Below are 19,065 nucleotides of genomic sequence, written 5' to 3'. Positions count from 1 at the left end.
AATCAGAATACTATGTAACCTATAAACAGCTGTATGTTCATGTTTTGAATGTAAAGTCGTTTCCATCTTTAACCGTACTATAAGTGCATTTTGAAGATAAGTTATTGTCAAAAAAATTGACATTTTTCATACTATCAAAGATTTTTTTTTAATTTGATATCGATTTGAAAAATAAGTTTTGATATTTTGAAATTTCAAATAAATCAATTCGGAATCAACTAATAACGTTTTAAATCGAAATTAGCATCGAAAGGAAATACAGGGTGGGTAATAAATAACAAAAATGTCTTGTTTTGTTTCCCTTTTCGATTTATTTCCAGTAATACTGAAATAATAAGAACTCGATAATAATCAATTGATATTTTTGTTTTCTTTATAAATAGAACATCTCTTGACACTATAATTATATATATATATATATATATATATATATATATATATATATATATATATATATATATATATATATATATGTATGTATGTATAAAACACATCCTTTACGTCAACAATACAAATTCTAAAATCGGTTAAAAAACAAATTAAGGAAACATCTAAAAGGAAGGTCTCGCTCGCGCCTTAAGCAGACTTCACATATAAAAACAACTTAAAAAAAATTACATATCAGCAACGATTATTTCATCTAACCGATAGTTCGACCAGATCTAACACCATTGGATTAATATATTTCCTAACATGATCGATTAGACACTAAATTGATTTGTTAGTGATAGAAATAACTAAAAGAACGTTGTATGTATCTAAATATATTTATAATTAGATCACCCTATATATATATATATATATATATATATATATATATATATATATATATATATATATATATATATATATATATATATGTATTTATTAAATTTTAAGTATATTAGTGTTCAAATTATAATAAATAAAGAGTGTTGAGTCGCTAAATTAAATTTAGAAGCATCGGAATGTAAAATTTGGGACTTCTTGTAGATTTAGAAAAAAAATTATTTTTGATATGAAAAATTCGTTCTAAATAGAAAATAAATTGTTATTGTTGTAAACATAAAACGAATCGAAAATTTATTAAAAATAATATTTATATCAACGAATAATAAAAAAATAATGAAAATTATAGGCGATTCATCTTTTTACGCCCTAACAATACATTTATATCAAAAGTATATTAAATAATTTAATTATTTAATTAACCGTTCAAATAATTAAGAAATGACTTGATCTATATTATTTTTCCAATATTTTCAATAATTTACTATAAATATTTATATTCAGGACCATCCATTATTTTTTTTATATAAAAACCCCAGTAAATTGATATATGTTTACAAAATTTAAAATAAAAGGAATTAAAACTTCCTATTTACGAGGTGAAACACGTTTATTTGGATTATTAATATATTAGTGTTGGTATATAATATATAGATAAGATCTAGGTCCTTTTAGAAACTTCTAGAACAGTAAATTGTTCTAATGTAATGTCATTTTTCATTAATATAGGATTTGGAAATCAAACAAATTTAGAAAAGTATTCAAGAATATCCTCTATATACGAAATATGTGATTGTTCGGTGTGTAAAACTCTACATTTGGTGATTCTGAATGTTGCATTTCCTACCGGAGTAATTTTTAACTATTCGAAGACGATTCGTCGGCATTGAAAGTTTTTTTTAGTCAAATGACAGACCAAAGGGGAAAATCCCACCCGCAATCATCTAAAAACACTCCTAGTATGGTCTATCAAAACTAATGGACATAAATATGTATAGTAAGTGACTAACATACGGAAGAAAAACTTATACAAAATTACACTACAGGAGAAAATTTTTCCTATATCGGGGACAATTCTAGAATATGCATGAAAATGTCTCTATTCCAACCGATTAAACAATCGTAAGAGGTATTCTTCACACAACAACGAAGCTTATATTTTTTAGAAGCAATTTTTGGTACCTATTAGGAGATTTTTTTTCAAATATGCTGAAAAAAGTGGAGAGAAATTTTAAATTTCAGTTATCTCAGTGGAAACCGAGAAAAATGATTTTTTTATTGTCATTAGTTGTTTTGTAACAAATTAACACCAAGATACTTTAGAATTAAAAAATTCATCATTTTTTTTTGTAATTTGATTATTATTTGGTAAAAGTATCTCAAAACGTTGTGGTTAGATTTAGACACTTATTTCATCAAATTTTCTATGAAAAAGAAAAATTTAGTGAAAAATATGGTGAATAGAACGGAATTTAGAAAAAATAACCGTTGCCAAACTCACAATATCATCATAACAAGGATTTTAATCGAAGGTACATTTGAACTACTTCGAGTAAAACAACAATTTAACGTTGTATTAGAAAATGTTGAACAAATGTATCTTTAATATGGTTAATTAGATTTCCAACTGACATTTTTCTAATAAAAAAAAATGTAATTAAAACAAAAAATACGAGGGACGTACAACAAGTAATATCATATTAAGGTATTGGATATGGTGATGATTAATTTTGGAAATTTTGACCGAATATGAAAAAGAGAATTTTTTTCTAGATAAAATATTTTTCTACGGGAAGTTTTCTATTTTAAAAGTCAAATTTAAATTATTTGATCGTTATGTGAAAATTATTATAAAAACTTCTAAAAAAAATTAGTTTTTTGTTAAAAAATATTTTTATCACTAATCGATGATTTCAAGGCTTTAAATCGAGTTTTAATACGAGGGTATACCAAAAATTACAAAGAAAATTCTGTATTTTTGATCAATTTCACCATCCCGAATTTAAATTTTTCAAAAAATATTAATTTAGACTCTTTTTTTCATTTAATTTTCTATGGAAATGAAAAATTTGGTGGAAAATGTGGTGAATAAAACGAGAATTAAAAAAAATAACTGTTGCCAAACGTACAATATCTTGCTAACAAAGATTTTAATCGAAAGTACATTTGAACTACTATAAGTAAAATACTTAACTTAACGTCATTTTCAAATTTGGGTTTTTTTTAAGAAAAAATAAAATTTTCATAACTAATCGATGATCTCAAGACATTAAACCAGGTTTTTATATGAGGGTATACCGAACATTATTTTCGATTAATATCATTTTAGAGAGAAAAAATTTTCAACCACACTAAAATTAAAAAAATTGAATATACAGTGTGTGATTGTAAATAAAGATTATTAGACGTCAGCTGTGGATCTCTAATTATTGTGATGTATTACTTTAATTGCGCCATGTATATACAGTGTCCTTTAACAGTGAACGAAAAAAAGAAGTGAAATAATATACAAATCGATAATTTGATAATTAATAATTAATTAATAATAAAAACATTGCATAATAAAAAAATCACTTATGTACAAAAACAACCTACACGATTTTTTTAATGATTCTAACATGAGTCCTCCTATTATTTTTTTCTATTTTTTTTGCAATTTATCCAATTAATAATAAGCGATTATGGGAATTATTACTACAACTACGCCCATCACAGTAATTTTCTTTTCTTCTAATTCGCCTTGCAATTGTCAAGGCCTATGGAATCTGAAACAAAATATTCGTTAAAACATTTGATTCGTTTTTGAAATATTAGTAAATAAACAAACAAAAGCGTTAAAAAAATTGAGAAATTTGTTCTAAAACTTCAATATTTTTATCAATAGACCATTTCAATACATAATAAACGCCATTTTAACTGTTTTTTATGAACATAACCTCAATGTTTCAACATTTCCTTGATTCCTATACTGTTTTTCTACTTTTTTATCTGGCAACCTTGTCGAGAATCACAGGAGGTTTTTATGTGAGGTAAATCATGAAACGACTTGTTTTGATCTATGAAAAAGTATTTTCCTTCGAAAGGGATTTATTTTAATCTCAAATCCCTCAAAATTGTTGAAAAAAAATTTGAACATAGAAAAAATGTTGAGCAAACGAACAAAAGCGATAAGAAAATTGCAAAATTTGTTTTGAAATTCCAACATTTTCATTAATAAACCATTTCCATATATAACTAGCGCCATTTTAACGGATTTTTAAAAACATAACCTCAATGTTTCAACATTTCCTCGATTCCTGTACTGTTTTTGATATTTGACAACCTTTGTTTAGAGTCATAGGATTTTTTACGTAGGTAAAATCATAAAACAAGTTTAAACATGGTTTTAGCCCAAAAGAAACTAGTTTTCTTCGAACATTTATGAAAAATGAGTTGAACATAGACAAAAGGTTCAATAAACAAACAAAACTAGAAAAACTTAGAAAATGAGAAATTTATCTGAAAACTTCACATATTCATTAAAAGACTATTTCGATACGTAACAAACTCCATTTCAACAGTTTTTGATAAACATAACCTCAATATATTTACATATAGATTCCGATAGCATATGAGGTATGTCAAATATATCGTTAGGGTCTCCCAAAATTAAACAAGAGTTTGTTATACCACTCTGATTAGACTTAATACCGTCGAATCTAGTCAGTAGTTACAAACTCTCCTAGCAATCGCTAGCCATTGAAGATGTTGATATCGACAAGAGGATCGGATACCAAAACGTCAACAGAAACAAAATTTTGTGACCACCAAGCAATGAGGTAGTATAGTGTTGATAAAAAAGCCATAAATGATATTTAACTGACTGTTACTCTTCTCACAAGTCATCCAAAGATTATAGATATGGTAGTAGAAGATAAGTAACCGATAGAACCAATAAAATGACACCATATCTGTAAAAGGTCCAAGTACCTTGAAATAGTACTGATAGTACCTAGGAAAGTGGAGAAAAGCCTCATTTGAGATTATTTTACGTATTTTGGTGGCGATTCAGAATCATACGATTAAATATTAAACATAAAAGTCAATAAGCATAAACTATTCACATCATTAGTTTTATTTTTGATACGAATTTTCCTTTAAACTTACTGAAAATTAAATTTTCATTAATTTACCAATCATCCAAATAGACTACAGTTACGTCCAATTTGTTGGGTATTTTCTTTCTTTGACTTAGTACATTGTACATCAAGTAATTTTGCAAATTCGAACTAACACCCCCCTCGATACTCCTCTTTCTACGTTTAACGATCATTCTAGTTCTTTTTTTATGTATTCTACGAAAAATATGTCAATCAATTTGTCTATCAAGCATCAATATCAATTTGTAACATTTAAAACTCCGTAATTAATTCCCGGACGATTAAGAATACATAAGTGTTCGAAAGCTCGGATATATATTAGAATTAGTACATTTCGATGTTTAATTTTGCCACAATCCAACGCAATTCTCAACTATTCAATTCCCAGACGATGAAGAATACATAAGTAATCGAAAGCTCGGAATATATTAGAGTTAGTATACTTTGATGTATAATTTTGCCACAATCCCATTACGAAAACGCTTATTTATATTTATATACGAGGATGTACAGATACCGTTCGAATTAATAAGGACTAATGAGATGAATATACTAGATCTATTAAAACTTTTGGAATATTCCTATACCTACCCCCTGTTACTTTACAGCGAAGAAAAAAAGAAGTTTAGCCACTTCCCAAGGGATAAACCAAACAAAAATTAAAACAAACAAATTTGATAGGGCATATTAGGGTTTCAGAATCGATAAAAGTAGAAATCAGTGACAAACCAATGGATCAAATATTTTCACGATGGATATAATGAACCTTATGGATCATTCCAGATTAGCTAATGAACCTTTTTAATCATTTCAGACTAGCTAATGATTCTTTCAAATCATTGCAGGTTAGCTAGTGAACCTTTTTAATCATTTCAGACTAGCTGATGACCCTTTCTAATCATTGCAGGTTAGCTAGTGAACATTTTTAATCATTTCAGACTAGCTAATGAACCTTTTTAATAATCTTAAGCAAGTAATGTTCCTTTTTAACCATTCTAGGTTAGATAATGAACCTTTTTAATAATTTCAGACTAGCTATTGAACCTTTTTAATAATTTCAGACTAGCTAATGAACCTTTTTAATCGTTTCAGACTATCTAATGAACCTTTTTTAATCATTACAGGTTAGCTAATGAACCTTTTTTAATAATTCCAGGTTAGCTAATAAACATTTTAATCGTCCCAGTTTAGCTAATGAACATTTTTAATTATCCTAGGCTAGCTAATCAACCTTTGCAATCATTGCAGGCGGCTAATAACCCTTTTTAATTACTCCAGGCTAGTCATTGAACCTTTTTAATCATTCCAGGTTAGCTAGTGAACCTTTTTAATCATTTAGGCAACTAATGACCCTTTTTTAATCATTTCAGGTTAGCTAATGAACTTTTTTAATCGTCCCAGGCTAGCTAATGAACATTTTTATTCATTTTAAGTTAGTTAATGAAGATCTTCCAGTTTTAGTAATTGGAAACCAATGGAAATTAAACAACCAGAAGAATGTATGGAGACATAATACATTTTAATGGTTTTAATGATAAATTTACTTTGTCAAACGTCTTACGAAGAACTAAAAGAATTAGTTGAATTTATAAAGTGCCAGATGCAGAAGAAGATCAAAGACTTGAAACCAGCTCCCAGTTTCCATAATAGGAAATTAATGGAAAATAAAAGACCAAGAAGAATGTATGAAGACTAAAAGATGGAATTAATGTAGAAATAATAGATTTTAATGATAAATTTGTCTCGTCAAACGTATTACGAAGACGAAAGAAAAAAAAACAGAAAAATATCAAGAAGAAAAGAAAAATTTATCAAAAATGATTATAGGAAGCTAATGAATGAGGAACCGGAAGAATTAGTTGAATTTTTATAAAGTGCCGGATGCTGAAGAGGTTCAAACACTTGAAAACCAGTTCCCAGTTTCAGTAATTGGAAATTAATCGAAAATAAACGACCAAGAAGGATGTATGAAGACTAAAAGATGGAATTAATGTAGAAATAATACATTTCAACGATTTTAATGATAAATTTGCCTCGTAAAACGTATTCCGAAGACGAAAGAAAAGAAAAATTGGTCAAAAATGATTATAGGAAGCAAATGAATGAAGAATAGGAAGAATTAGTTGAATTTATAAAGTGCCAGATGCTGAAGAGGTTCAAACACTTAAAAACCAGTTCCCAGTTTCCGTAATTGGAAATTAATGGAAAATAAACGACCAAGAAGAATGTATGAAGACTAAAAGAAGGAATTAATGTAGAAATAATAAATTTTAACGATTTTAATGATAAATTTACCTGGTCAAATGTCGACTGTTTTCGTGTACCGACATTTCGGAGCTTTTGAATTCGTTCAATTCCTTCCTGATGGCCGCTTTATCTTTAGGTGTTAATCTAGTCCAAGGTTTATCGGCTCTTCGATCGTAATCGTGAGCTTGAGTCACTTCGATGTAATCGTTGAATCTGATTATCTTTTTCTCTTTCAATTCCTCCACGGTCGGTCTAAAACTCAATTTACGTAAAAGGAAACGTTTCTTTTCTTCTTTTTGTTTCTTCTCTTCCGCCGGACTTTGTTCTAAAAAGAAAACAGATTAATATTAATTATTTAAATAATTGTATACAACTCACTTTTTAATATGTTCCTTTCTTCTAATTCTTCTTGTGTCGGTCTCATACTGAGTCTCCTGATCAATCTGGCTCCGATGGCTTCTTTGGCCTCTTGTCTTTCGTTATCCGATTGAATTTGCAAGATGTTTCTGTTGATGAGTTCCTGTCGATCAGGCCTGAGCGCTAATTTGATAGATAAACTTTCTTTTCTAGCCATTTTGAGCGCCAGACGTTTTTCCACCGACGTGGAATCGTCGTCGCGATAAGGAATCGGACCGTCGTTCGAATCGCTATCGCTTTCGTCTTCTCTTATGACGAGTGGTCGAGCGTTTTCTTTGTTTTCGACCGAAGGTGGTAGACCGAACGTGACCGGTTTGTTGCTGCTGAAATTGAAATTTTTCGTAACGTTTCGTACGGGAGCGAGAATTATCGAAATAGTTACCAGATTCTGATCCTAGGTCTCAAATTCGACCTTCTGTCAGTACGATGAAATGAAAATATGTAAAAATCGGGGTTCAGTTTTGTTTTGAAAATACTTACTTGAAACTAGAATTGTATTCTTGTTGTCTCATCGTCAACGGTCTATTTTCTTGAGTCGGAGTAATTTGCGGAGTCGCTGGTCCGCTATTCGATTTTTTCTTCAGTGCTGATTTGAGAGGCATCGCGTGGAATTTTGGTTCCTTGGCCGGTATCTCGTCGATTCGACTGGTGTCGATCGACGGGTCCGGTTGGGGCATTCTGAAATATTGATCGACGTCGTATTCACCATCGTCATCTTCTTCTTCGTCTTCGTTTTCTGTTTTAAATTGGTACTTTAAATACGATCTACCATCGATAAGATGAAGAGTTTTTTCGAGTTTTAGTAACGTGGGTAACGGCGATTCTCATTTCAAAATTATAGAAAAAAAAATCGAGTAAAATTTCCAAAGATGCGTGCATTTCAATTTTATAGAAAAACCAAATACCAATTCTCTCCAATGTGTGGATTTAAAATTCTGATTACCTATATACAGGGCTTCCAAATTTAAAGAATTACTGAAATTGACATTATTTCTAATTTTGCTCATATCTCCGGAACTAATAGAAATTGGGATTAATAAAAAGTAGTAGTAGATTTAGGAAGAATTGCCTTACGAATCGTGTTAATTTTACTTTATAAATGTTTCTATTTTATGAGATATAAGGCATCAAAGTTTTTAATAATATTTTTTATTGATATAATTCCGCTAAATTCGACCACACCACCTGAACTATTAACTTTAGTGCGTTATATTTCAGCTTAATAGAAAAAGCAAATAACAATTCTCAAAATGTGTGGATTTCAAACTCTGATTATCTCTGGATTCCAATTTACAGGGCTTCCAAGTTTATAGAATTACTGAAATTGACATTATTTATAATTTTGCTCATATCTCCCGAACTAATAAACTTAGTGTTTCATAAAAAGCAATATTAGATTAAGGAAAATGTGTTTCACGAACTATACGTATCTCACATTTTAAATATGATACTGGGAATAATTGGAAAGGTTAAAATATAGGATACTATTTGGAAAACCGTAAATTAATTAACAGAGTCATTTGAAAATGGAAAAAACACCAACTTGTTTACGTATACAAAAGAAATATTTTTTTTGTTATGATAACACATGTTCATAAAGATTCAATTAAATGAAGCTTCTATATTCTCCAGATTTGGCGTCTAGCGACAACTGAGTGTTTCCAAACTTGAGAACCAATAAATCCATAAAATTATTTCGAAAATTGATCAAATACAAATTAATTTATAAAAATAACATGGAAAGTTTTAAAAAGCGTAGAGAATGATTATATAGGAAAATATCTTGGAAAATGGAAAGAAATTTTGTTGTAAAACTTGTTTTTTTTTAAACTAGACTTAACAAATTTATTGAATAGTTTCTAGAAGAAAAGAAAGTATACCAAAAATCAAAATCCTTATTGATAAAGCCATTATAAAATAAATTAGTCACAAACAACAAATTTACTTTTTTTTATGAAAAAACGTTAATCAAACCTCTTTCTCGGTAAGATAAAAGTTCCTTGGAAACATGAGTAGTTCAGGACATATTTTCAAATAGCAACTTTTAACTTGGGATTAGAAAAATGATCCCACGATGTATTTACTTAAAAAAACGCACCACTATTTGTAAATTATTATTTGGAACACTTAAAACTTTATTTGATTTTTTATAAAATTGATTAACACTTAAAAATCACTCAAGTAATTTCTTAAAAATGCACAATGTATTTAAAACTCTATAAAATAACTAAATTTGTAAATGATACACCGTACACTTCATTTGGTAAAGAAATATAACCTAGAATAACAATATGGCGGCCGTGACATCACGCTGTTTATCCATTATAGCAGACCACACAGGATCAATAATATTTTTTACAATATTTTTTTCGACAATACAAAATCAATATCAATATTTTCAATATTTTGGATTAGGTCGTCAGTGTTTATTTACGATGAAAGAACGATTAAATTCCATCTGCACCACTACCAGACCTATTTTTTGTAATTCTTTCCGGTAATTAGTTATTAATGATTAATTTTTTTTTGTACGTCTATGCGTTGAAAATTATGATAAACGATCAATATTCCAATGTTTGCCACGTTAATGATGTCCAAAATTAAAAATTTCGGATTTGCATTAATATTTTTCATAAAAACAGATAAATATTATATTAATAAAAGATCAGAATGTCAGTTTTTACCTTTTTTTTTTTAAATTATTTTCTATTAAAAAAGACCTAAAATCAAGATAAATTAAAATATATAAAAAGTTCTAAGTCGTAAAAAATTATTTTCAAATATTAATAAATTTGGTTCATATATTTATCGTGTATGGTCAGCTTTTTTACTAAATGCGATACTAGAGCTATCAACTTAATATTTCTAATATACTTCTTAATATATTCGACCGATATATGGAATAAATATTTATAACTTACCGTCGTAATCGTAATTGTGATGATTGGGTGGCGGCGATAATCTATTGGGTACGGGACTGGGGGAACTGAACATAGGCGGCGGAGGAATCGGACCAATTTCGGAAACGGGAATGGGCGGTTCGGGTAATTCGGACAACATAAATCCCGGTACCCCGCCAACGGGTAAATGCGGTGGCGGGATATTGTGGAGATGTTTTTCTTGAGGCGGCGGCGTGTTATTCGGTTGCATACATTGCGAATCTGCAACTGAAATTAAATATTAAGTAAAAAAAAATTAGAAAATTCGATAAAACACGTACAGTGTTCGCTGTGATAACACAACAATCTCCTGGTTAATTTGCCGTGTCCCAGCGTGTTCGGCCTTTCGAGTTTCCCGCCCATATTTTCCATTCCTGGGGGTTGCGTTACGTGCGAATGCGTTTCTCCGTTCGGAGAAAGAGCGCCGTTGTGTGCCACTCCATCAGTCTTATCTTTTTTCGGCTCTGGAATTGAAGTAAAACGTTTAAATTACCACGGAAACGTTTTTATATTTTTTTTGTACCGTGTTTGTTTGTGAAAGATTTTCGATGTCCTGAAGGTAAAAAAGCGGCGGGGGGCGTTATGGGAAGGACGGTGTCCCATTGAGGTACTTTATCGGGTTCCTTTACATCGTCGTTTACTGGTAATTGTAGTTTTTGTTGTAAATCGTTCGTTTTTCGGCGGCGGCGCCCCGACGAGGTTAGATTCTTAACGAGGGACCCGACACCGCTCATTGTTGTTTATAATAAATCTGGCAGTGATTTTTTATTGCTATTAATTACGTTTTAGGTTTTATTGAAGCTGTAAATTTCGTGTATGTAAATATTTATTTTATACGAAATGGAATTTTCGATAATGTGAACCGCTTTCATTCGAAGTTTTCCCCTCGGGAATTTACGTGTTAAGACCTTAGAAACGTGAAGATGAAAAGTTGTTTGTAAAAATGGAAAAAAAATCGATTCGAAGTATGCAAAAATATTTTCGATGCGGGCATTTGAGATTAGAAATTTGACGATGTAATGAGAGTTGAAAAAAAAATGAAGAAAAGTTTTTGTGGTGGAAATTTGGTTGTGAAAGTGATGAGAAATGTATAAAATATTGTCAGAATAGGGGGGTCATTCAATTAATTTTTTTTTGGCACTTGGAATTTCTCAATTTTTTTGGAATGATTCGGGATTTTCGAAACTAATGATAATTTGAAAAAATAATGAAAAATTTATAGAATGTTTTTTGTATTTTTTCGAATGTACGATAATTTTCCAGAATTTCACTCAACTTGCCGATTATTAAAAGATTTTTTTTCACCGAATTTTGAAATTCCTTATAGTATTCCTAATTTTGCAACCTTTTTTACCAATTCTTCATATTTTTGCACGATTTTCAAATGTTTTTTCAAGAATTTTCGAAATTATCAAATTTTCTCCACAATTTCCGATTAAGAATTTTTGAAAATATTCCAGTTTTCGTAAAATGAAATTTGAATGTATCAACGTTTTCGACAATTTTTTGGATTTTTGAGATTTTTTAATTCATTTTATTTATTTATCAGATCCCATATATATTTTAATTCGTTCAATTTGTTCAATTTTTCGCGAATTTTTAAAATGTCAAAATTATTTCCCAATTTTCCAAAATTTCCTAAAATTTCTCATATTTTTATAAGATATTCACAAATTTTCTCTCACAAATTTTTTAAATGATTGAATTTTCTTCACAATTTTCCAATCTTGCAAAAAATTTCGAAAATAATCCAGTTTTCATAAAATTATTTCTCAATTTATCAATTTTCGTTTTCGATTTCCCCGATCTCAAATTTTTTTAATCCTTTAAATTTTTCGCGAATTATTCAAAATTTCCGTATCAATCTGTAATTTTCACAAAATTTCTCATATATTTTAAATATTTTCAAACTTTCTATCAGAAAATTTCTAAATTATTGAATTTTCTTCACAATTTTCCAATCTTGCAAGAAATTTTGAAAATATTCCAGTTTCCATAAAATTATTTCTGAATTTATCAATTTTCGTTTTCGATTTCCCCGATCTCAAATTTTTTTAATTCTTTAAATTTTTCGCGAATTATTCAAAATTTCCGTATCAATCTGTAATTTTCACAAAATTTCTCATATATTTTAAATATTTTCAAACTTTCTATCAGAAAATTTCTAAATTATTGAATTTTCTTCACAATTTTCCAATCTTGCAAGAAATTTTGAAAATATTCCAGTTTCCGTAAAATTATTTCTGAATTTATCAGCATTTTCGACAATTTTTTTGGTTTTTCGATTTTCCAGATCTCAAATTTTTTGAATTCTTCCAATTTTTCGCGAATTATTCAAAACTTAAACAATATTAAAGACAATTTTTCATATCTTTGAAATTCTCAATTTGTTCGTATTTTTATTTGAAATTTCAGAAAAAATTTTCAAAATTTTTGAATTGTCAATTTTAACGAATTGTCACTAATTTTTCAATTTTAGGAAAATTATTCCCGGATAGTTCAGAATTTAGGATATTTTTACATAATTTTGAAAAATTTTCGAAATTCCATTCACGGATTTTCGTATATTTTCAAATCTCAAAGTAATATTTGAAAATATTCCAGTTTTTTAGACACACTTTCTAAATTTATCAGAATTTGCGACAATTTCTGAGATTTTTCAATTTTTTACTAGCATTTGACAAATTTTGGAGAGGGAATTTCTCATAATTTTCAGAAAATTTTGTGGGTTCAATTTTTTCGAATTATATTTTTGAATTTATACGAATGATTCATTTTAAAAAATTCAAATCATTTATCCAAATTCCAAAATGTTTTTTTTCCATACTTTTCTACTAAAAAATTAATCATCATTATCAAAATATTTACTACCTTCCATAAATCGAAAAAAAGCACGTAATTAAGTTGATTCAAGTGATTACATAACACAAGGTATTTCAACAAAACTCAAGGTCACTTTATTCTCACCCTTATTTAACCCGAAAATATTCACACCTTGTATAAAAACGATAAATTAAACTCGATATGTTACAAACTTAATAATAGCATGCGGATTCGTTCTATTAAATAATCTCGCTAAAATCCGCTAATTTTTTATTGTTTTATTTATTTACTATTTACAAATACGACGCGATCGTCGCGACGCCCAACAGGTCACGTCGCGAACTCTATTTCCACTGACTGGAAGCTAGAAAAGTTCGTGTAAGCGAGCTGGTGAGAAAATATAACGTTGCCATATTTCCGAATAAAATACAAAAACATATAAAAACATTTTAATCACCACTGTAGTAAAACTACAAAAACCTCCGTTGTAATATTTCTAAACATTATTTTATTTATTTTATATTTTCTTAAAACAATATATTTGTGTTTTTTTTTCAAATTCCTCCTAATCATACAATTCTTTTCGTTATAATATTCCTGATTTGAGATCTGAATAATTCACATCCTCATACTTCCATATTTCTAGAAAACTAGAGTAGTGGCAACATCGCCTGTAACGCCCAGGATCGTTACACATAGAGATGCTTTTGGTGCAGCCAATTCTCGTGACGTCAAACTCGCCGTTTGATTGGACGCATTCATTTCAAATAATCCTGTCTATTTACTAACAAAGTTACGTTTGAACGCACGTCGAATCTTTAAATTTCCATTTTTTTTTGTTACACTAACATTATTGAAGCCGCATTGATTTAATAAAAAAGAAGAAATGACAGAATGATGTATCAAGAAATAACTACACGTCAAATATTCAGTATATTTTCGAAATAATATTTTAAAAATAGTGCTTCTTCAATTGTTGTTGTATTTATTATATATATATATATATATATATATATATATATATATATATATATATATATATATATATATATATATATATATATATATATATATATATACATAATTTTTCATATTGTACATTATGAACATCTTTCATCGGGTTACACCTAGTAATACGAAACTCCGCGGGAGGTTCACATAAATCTAGTTAGCCCTGGCTTTCCTTGACAGAGAGAATAAAATGGCGGACACGGTCCACGATTGTTAAATAGCTAGGCACGCATTTCTTGATTGTCTTTCTCTTTCCTTACACGTACAGGGAGGGGATCGATACGTAGCTTAGTAGTGCAATTGCTACTCTCTCTCTCTGCCTCTTTCGTTGTTTGTTATAACCGCAGTGTTGGTTTAGCCTAGATTTAATTTTATAGAAAACGTATTATGAATTTTGAGTGGAATAGAAAAAGTGTTTCGTTTTAAAAAAATTACGTTAAAATAATTGTTGAGTTTTTGCAATAATTGAACGTAAGAGTTATCAAAAAAGTACTTTTATTATGAAGAGATTTAAAATTTTGGTTCAAATTATTGAAAATTTTATATTTTCGAATTTTAGAACGATGTTAACTATCAATTTTTAATGCATTTGAATTTTTTTTATAAATATAATCACGTAATATATTCGGTTTGATTTAGAGTCGATATTTAATTATAGATCTGATATCGACAATGCACTTTGCAGATGAAATTTGGCCCGTTATCAAATTTTGTTGTTATTTCGTACACTAACAAAACTAATTACCTTTAAAATCTATTTTTAATGTTATTATAATACAATAGGTAGTTGCACGAACGATTTACGGATAATTGTAGAGACAACGAAATGCCAAAACAGTTTCTGCGATTTAATTTTTAGTTTGCACTGTGATAAAGTACCTAGAAATAATAGATACATTTGGCACCATAGCAAACGATATAATGAATAATAATATTCGTTTTTGTATATAATTATCCAATATGAAAATTAAATATTATAATTTTCACGTAATTCCTTGATGAAAGATTAACGAAGACGGTCCTGGTTTTTAAACTCTATGTTATAATAACACTTCTCAAGTGTTTCGCGGGTTGCTAGATTAATTAAGTGGTTGAGTTATTGACATTAAAACAAATGTTTGTATTCATTTTTTCCGTTTATATAAAATAAAAAAATGTTATTTTCATTAATTTTAATTTTCATAACGTATTTAAATCAATTTACGGATAACACAAATTATAAAATGTTTTACTACGATTTTGAATTGCACGTTGATAAAGTAGGAATCTTTTCTTCCGATCGATCGAGAGATGTTTGAGAAGACAATACGTAATTAGAATGTTAAAAAGAAATGAATTTGTTATATTAATTTAGATAATTCATTGTTTGTTTTCATATACACAATTCTTAAAACGATTATTTTTTAATAAGTACTACGTTATCGTTGAATACCAATTTGTAACTAACGGTTCGGAATGTTAATTACTTAACCGGAAATGAAGTAGAGGAAAGGGAAGTTCGTTTTCTGGGTTTGCTACGTTCGGGAATGTCATCATTAAGGTCACAAATCGCGGTCGTATAAGTAATTAAAATTAAAAAACAATAAAATTTATAGAAAGCGATCAGGTGTTTAATCAGATCGCGTTGGACAATCTGATCGCCCGCGTATGTTTATCAATTATACTTTCGTTGGCAATATGGCGATATTAATATAATTAGAAAAAAATTTATTACTTTCGAAAGTGAATAAACAAAAAAAAAACATAATTAAAGGAGTGTCTTGTATCAATTGCTTTTTTATCACATAAAAATTTTTTTTATAACTGATGACTCATATACAGGGTGAGTTAGAATGCCGCGATTAATTTGGTGATGCAAGATCGCATTGTTGCCATATCTTAATCCGAAAATATCATCAAGTTATAATTATTTAATGAGATTGTAACAAATTTCTTAAATTTTTACAACAATTTGAATAATTGTGGCTTTGGAAGGGCATAAAGACTTTTGATTATCTCGATGGGAAGTTAAACAAGGGTGACGTGATCCAAGTCCCTAGAGGTCCATGGAAACCTCGGTCATCTTTTTAGAGCTTTTTATGAATTTCTTTTTTTGTTTAAAACATTTTTTTCTGAAATCAATATTTTCGGAGATATCTCGATAAGAGCATAGGTTAGGATAGGTTAGTCATTCTTTGCGTCATAACAGCCAAAAAAATAGGTTTACTAAAAAAATGTTCTAAAAAAAGCATCTAAAATGCTCTGGAACGTCACAGTAATAATTTAAATAACTTCAACGTAAAAAAAATGAAATGTTCATTAAATATTTCCGAAAATATTAATTTTAGAAAAAAAATTTTTAAACAAAAAATAAAAAGATAAGAAAATCTACAAAAAAGTTGTTATACATTTTTTTCGTAAACCTATTTTTTTGGCTAAAAAATATGTCGGCAAGAAAATAGGTTAGGTTAGTCAATTTGACACCAGACGAGATATTTTGCTTTATAACAACCAAAAAAATAAGTTAATATTTTAGGAGATATTTAGTTATAACTGTGAAGACGTTCGTTAGACTTAATCAACAGGAACCGGGTATATAACATCTAAAACGCTCTGGAAAGTTGCATTAACAATTATATCAACGTTACAAAACAACGATAGTTGAAAATTTTCAATTCAGTAATAGAACAAATAGAATTTGTTTCTATTTACGATTAAAATGCAATACAACTATATAAATGTTGATGTCAGACGCCTCCGGGCCAGTCTGTTGTTTTTTTTTAACTAAATTTGTCCAAATAACATTTCCAAAAAACTTCGAAAACACTAGAAAGTATTTAGAACTACCGAAACATTCTACTTAGTCATTTTACAACTATAATTAGCGCCAAATTATTTATACTTTGAAAAAAAATTCGAAAAATAAAATATGATGTACCTTTAAAGCACGTACACCCCATGATGTAGCCCATCATGGATCCCAGACGGGGCTACCCCGTCTCTTGTCAACGTGGGGCCCTTGTACACCTCGCCCCCATCGAGAGGGCCCTGATAACGAACCACTACAACATCTTTAAGCGACTCACCAACATTTTCAACATTTTCACGTTTATACGAAATAGAAAATGAACAAAAATAAACGACGTTTGTTTAGGTTAACGACAGATGATAATATCGTTGGTCTCTTGCAGGATCGAATCGACCGGTGGCTGATGACGGCGAGTCGACGCGCCAATTTTGTGGGAAATCTCGCGAGGGCAGCAGAAACGAGACTGCGGGAGTTGAAATCACGAGACATCCGAAGTTGGCGTAGAGCGACCTCAAGCGGTGGGAAGAGAAAGTTTACGAGCGCATTAAAGGCGCCAACAGAAACTTTCTTATTTATATGTAAATATATATTCTACAGTAGTTTTTTTAAATCTTTTTTATACAAAAATAGAAGTTTAATTATTTGAAAATTAATAAATGAAATATAATATTTTTTTTATTTCATATAATTTCTAATACTTATTAATTATATATATAATTTTTAGGTTATAACGCTCGATATAATTATATGGGTTTACTATGTTGCCACATTTAATTATTTTTCAGATATGTTTAATAATATTTTATTTTGATAGAATTACGTACATTTAGGTCATTAAAAGGTAGGGGAGACATGTTTTATGAGGTTTGATAAAAAAACGATTTTCAGGTATAGGAGTAGCTTAAATATCATTAATAAAATGACAAGATGGGAATTTTTTTTTGGGAGCGACCGAACCTAACTTAAAAATCGTTTTGTTTTTTTATAAAACCTCATTAAACATATGTCCTCTACCTAATAAAATAGTTTCCACGCGAAGAAAAAATTTTTGGAGAGTCAATTCTAAATAAATATCAAAAAAAATTTGAAAAACAACATTAACATAAACGAAACTTGATATTAGATAGTTTTAAGGGGGACAACTTACCTGTATTACTAATACTATTGGCGTTGGCGCTGGCCTGTGCAAATTGAGGATTCTGCAGTAGCTGTTGCTGGAGGAGGTTGTAATTGATGGGCATCATTTGAGCTATTGATGGCGGTACTACGGGATAAGGGGGCGGTTGGGGTAACGTGCCGGTACCGATTTGATTCGATTGCGGGGTTAAATTACCGCAGCCGTTGCCTGTAGATATATTACCGCCGTCGCCGCTCGGTACTTGTTGGGCGGCGCTCGGAGGGAATGGAGGTTCTTCTGAAATACGATCAAATTGACAACCTAATTTCTTTTTAAATTATGTAAAATTCTCGCGAAGCGGTAATTACCGTATCGTGTGATAGGTCCTTAATACGTATCGAAGATTTCTATATAAACTTATCGTGAGTGAATTTAGAAGAGGTGATTACCGTATCGTGTAATGCGCTTTTAATAGACGTCGATTTTTCTATTTTAAAGTTGTTGAAAAAAATTTTTTTATTAAATGAACGCGGAAATCAGCGTACCGTGTAAAAATCCCTTAATAGATGTCGTTTAAATTAAGAAAAAATTTTTTTCCATAAATTAGAAACATCAATTGCCGTATCGTGTAGTAGGCTCTTAATTAAAATCAATGCTTTCATTTTACATGCGTTAAAAATATATTTTTTTTAATTTGTCGTAAATCGTGACGCGGCTAGTTCCATATCGTGTAATACACCCTTAACTGATATCGATGTATCTAGTTTCAAATTTTTGAAAAGAAAAAATTATTTTTTCATTCATCTAATAAGAATA

The 19,065-nt window shown here is 29.2% G+C and overlaps 1 protein-coding gene across 8 annotated transcripts in view; it reads right to left on the bottom strand.

The window, feature by feature from the left end:
* Window positions 1-302: 302 nt before the first annotated feature.
* LOC130898943 (phosphatase and actin regulator 3) overlaps window positions 303-19,065 on the bottom strand; it is a 40,172-nt gene continuing 21,409 nt past the window's right edge. For 4 of the 8 annotated variants that reach the window (XM_057808561.1, XM_057808563.1, XM_057808568.1 and 1 more), the window contains 8 exons: window positions 18,280-18,546; window positions 10,792-10,974; window positions 10,493-10,738; window positions 8,052-8,307; window positions 7,954-7,986; window positions 7,533-7,894; window positions 7,203-7,479; window positions 303-3,533 (listed from right to left, as the gene is read on the bottom strand). In XM_057808561.1, the coding sequence (XP_057664544.1) occupies window positions 3,518-3,533; window positions 7,203-7,479; window positions 7,533-7,894; window positions 7,954-7,986; window positions 8,052-8,307; window positions 10,493-10,738; window positions 10,792-10,974; window positions 18,280-18,546 (1,640 nt within the window). In that variant the 3' untranslated portion in view covers window positions 303-3,517. The remainder of the gene's footprint in view (window positions 3,534-7,202; window positions 7,480-7,532; window positions 7,895-7,953; window positions 7,987-8,051; window positions 8,308-10,492; window positions 10,739-10,791; window positions 10,975-18,279; window positions 18,547-19,065) is intronic. The other 4 variants (XM_057808562.1, XM_057808565.1, XM_057808569.1 and 1 more) reach the window with 1 other exon arrangement.

The sequence above is a fragment of the Diorhabda carinulata genome, chromosome 10 (assembly GCF_026250575.1).
Source record: "Diorhabda carinulata isolate Delta chromosome 10, icDioCari1.1, whole genome shotgun sequence".
NCBI lineage: Eukaryota > Metazoa > Arthropoda > Insecta > Coleoptera > Chrysomelidae > Diorhabda > Diorhabda carinulata.
Note: the sequence above shows the minus strand (reverse complement) of the source record. Positions and strands in the feature narration are given on the sequence as shown.